Consider the following 3,673-nt stretch of genomic DNA (forward strand, 5'->3'; position numbering starts at 1 on the left):
GAAAAGACCAATAAGTTCATTTTTTCGAAGGACGGGTATAATGTAAAATCAATACTAAAAAAAAAATAATATATGATACAATGAAAAAGTGTCTTATTTTTAAAAAATAAATAAATAATCCTTTATATTTGAGTAGGATTGGACGAGTTCATTGGACATGAAATACCGACTCAATAAACAATGTTTATATCTTGTCATAAATCACGTGCATTGGTATACCTACAAACAAGTAGTACTAGAATTTAAGGTCGGTTGAATAGCCTTTAAGGCACGTACCCTCCACCACCTCTCTTCTCAGAATAATCAACTAATCAGAGCATCTTTTTAGGAGAATTAAGTGTCATCTTTCTCTATGTCTCTATCTTATTGGGCAATTCTCTGAGTACCCAATAATAACATGAAGACTAAGGAAAATCCCATCTAAGACTTAAAAGGACAACCTCATCTATATTTCAGTGCTGGGGTGCAGCAAACTTAAAAAATTTATTAGGTACATGTCCTTAGAATATGGGATTCCATAGTCCGAACTTCAAAGCAGAGATCAGTGAGATCACGTGATAACAGGCTAGTTGCTATTCTTTAAGCTCCATCCAAACATGTTGGTTTGGGTAAATTAATGAGAAAGAGGCCATAAAAATAATCATAAAAGTATTGAATCTGGTCATGTACAGATGAATAGAAGCCTCTATAAGAATCAAATCAGTGGTCTACCAAGATCCAAATGAGGGTCTTGAGAATTCAAAATGGGAAGAGCTCCATGTTGTTCCAAGGAGGGACTCAACAGAGGGGCTTGGACGGCTCTTGAGGACAAAATTCTCAGTGATTATATCAAGGTCCATGGGGAAGGAAAGTGGAGGAACATTCCCAAGCAGGCTGGTGAGTGGTATACCTATATATATATATATATATAGAGAGAGAGAGAGAGAGAGAGAGAGAGAGAGAGAGCGAGAGAGACAATGAGGGTATATAGAAAATGGGGTTCAGTTTTCTTTGTGAAAATCAAGCTAAATTTTCTGTGTGATGCTTTATATATATATGCAGGTCTTAAAAGATGTGGGAAGAGTTGCAGGCTTAGATGGTTGAATTATTTGAGACCAGATATCAAGAGAGGCAACATATCGCTGGAGGAAGAAGATCTCATCATTAGGCTCCACAAGCTCTTAGGCAACAGGTCTTTTTCCTTAATCATTTGCCATTTTTTCTTCTCGGTTTAATTTTATACTCTCTACCTGCAGCAACTTCAAAACATTTATATTTTTTTTGTCCTTGGACTGCACGGAAAGTGAAGATGTAGAGCTAAAAATTTTCATGATCATTTTCTTTAATTTTAAGCATCTGGGTGTTGGATTTTTTTGCCTAATTTTTTCTGTTTTGGTGTGTGGGTCATTTTTCTTTAGTTTTAAGCATCTGGGTGTTAGATTTTTTTGCTTAATTTTTTCTGTTATGGTGTGTAGATGGGCTCTAATAGCTGGGAGGCTTCCAGGGCGAACAGACAATGAAATCAAGAACTACTGGAACACAACCTTGAGGAAAAAGGTGAATGGGAAACAACCAAATCATGAGTCTAAAGACGAGAAGAAGAAATCAAGAATCAAAGAGTCTATCGAGAAGAACCCGCCACCATCTACTATGGTTGAATCCCAAGTGATTCGAACAAAGGCTTCACGCTGTAATAAAGTTTTCATCTCACAACCCCAAAAACTCCAAAACCTTGACAATGGAGTTGCAGCAAAAGAAGACTCCATGAATTGCAGACCAAAGGCCATTCCCTCAAACACTTCCGGAGAAGATGATTCCTTTAACGGCACCATGGACTTTGATGTGGGGGAGTTTTTCATGTCTGATATTTCAGATTCAGACCTCTGGAAGCTGTTCCAGTTTGATAACAACAGTAATACTGTAAAGGAAGATGGCAACAACAATGACGGTTTTCCCTTCTCTTCTGCAGACCAGCCTGGTCTATTCTCTGAGGAAATGATCAAAGACTGGATCAGGGATGATGAGTCTTAATTAATTTCTTCAATCTCAAGAGCATTTAATTGGCTTGGTGAAGTAATTTAAATAATCAATAATGCATCCATCAAACAAAGAACTTACTCAATTTAGCTTGGTTTCTTTGATTTCTCTTTTCCAAGCATCTGTCAGTTTGTAATGGGTTGTTGAGTTTGTTTATATTAAGGGGAAAAAAAAAAGGTACAATGTACAATAGATGATTCTCAATTTCTCTCACTATTTGTAATCTTATTGTAAGGTCCGCTGGAACTGAGATAATATTCAAGATTACACTAGCAATAAAAAAAAAAAAATACAAAAATTTAAGCAATCACCTTTGACTATTTATTTTGAAAAAGAAAACAAAAACATAAAAAAGTTTATAATTAAAATTTTTTTTTAGGGTTATTCTAGTTTACATTTATATTCATCAAATCCAGTAATTTATCCTTCAAAATTGTTAAATGACATTATTTTATAATTTTTTAAAACAACCTTTCATTCTTACTAGTGGAGAATATATGAATTTAGTTAAAGATTCAAAACCCATTTTTTTTTAAAAAAGAAAAAATCATAAAGATTTAAACTATTTATTATTTAAACTAAAAAAGGTTTTTTTTTTAGTTTTATAAAGAGATAACACTAATCTCTAAAAATACACAATTTCCCATAAACAATCCAATAGAACCACATTACAAGACCAACTGAATTTCATCCTTAAGATTCAAAAGGCTTATGCATGAATTCCCTTATTTTATGAACAAAATAGATGGTGGGTGAGCAAGTATGGTGGATAGATGAAATATCAATGGAAAGGTTTGTAAGGTATTTTTCTAGGTTAAGAATGGGGCTTCCATCATTGATTTTGGAGAGATATTGTTTCAAATTTTCTTGAATGAACCGTGAGATATTAGATATCGCATATGAGTAGACTTCTCTTAATTAAGTAGATGTCGTTTAAAATTATTAGGAACCATATTTGAATAGAAAAGAATTGGTTACTACAAATAGTATCAAAACAAATTTGGCACTTTAGTGTTGGATTTTACCTAATTAGAAAATGTATCAACCTATCTTGTCCTACAATCCTAAGTGACATGAGGAAAATATCATGATTGCATGGAAGCTATGTGAACCTTTTTGCCACTAAGAAAAATGAAATATTTAATAGATTTTAGGAAAAAAAAAAAAAAAAAACCTTAAAAGCAATGGGTTCAACCGTTTGCATTAGCTTTTGAAAATCAAAAACTCATTTTAAGTCAAGTATTAAGGAGTATGGTATACATATTGAACCCAAATTTTACAAGTTCAAGTTTTTAGAAAAATTGATAATTCAATATAGTATTAGAGTTTGGCTTGGTGGGAGGTCGTGAATTGGAGCCACATCTTCCTAATTTGCATATTTGTTTCCTCATTTGGTCAGGTTTGGACTGTAGTCAAGTATTAAGGAGTATGGTATACATATTAAACCTAAATTTTACAAGTTCAAGTTTTTAGAAAAATTGATAATTCAATTTAGTATTAGAGTTTGGCTTGGTGGGAGGTCGTGAATTAGAGTCACATCTTCCTAATTTGCATATTTGTTTCCTCATTTGGTCAGGTTTGGACCAAAATTATGGTTTGGCCTCCACTAATAAGAACCACTAGACCGGACAAACATTCCTAGTGAGAACCGTCCAAT

At 33.5% G+C, this 3,673-nt stretch overlaps 1 protein-coding gene across 1 annotated transcript; it reads left to right on the plus strand.

Annotated features, from left to right (window-relative positions):
• The first annotated feature begins 570 nt into the window (after positions 1–570).
• LOC117913423 (transcription factor MYB1-like) lies at positions 571–2,294 on the plus strand. Its single transcript, XM_034828398.1, has 3 exons — positions 571–876; positions 1,042–1,171; positions 1,455–2,294. Exons 1-3 carry the CDS (start codon positions 744–746, stop codon positions 2,008–2,010), a joined length of 819 nt encoding a protein of 272 aa, XP_034684289.1. The 5' UTR covers positions 571–743; the 3' UTR covers positions 2,011–2,294.
• The last annotated feature ends 1,379 nt before the right edge of the window (positions 2,295–3,673 follow it).

The sequence above is a fragment of the Vitis riparia genome, chromosome 4 (assembly GCF_004353265.1).
Source record: "Vitis riparia cultivar Riparia Gloire de Montpellier isolate 1030 chromosome 4, EGFV_Vit.rip_1.0, whole genome shotgun sequence".
NCBI lineage: Eukaryota > Viridiplantae > Streptophyta > Magnoliopsida > Vitales > Vitaceae > Vitis > Vitis riparia.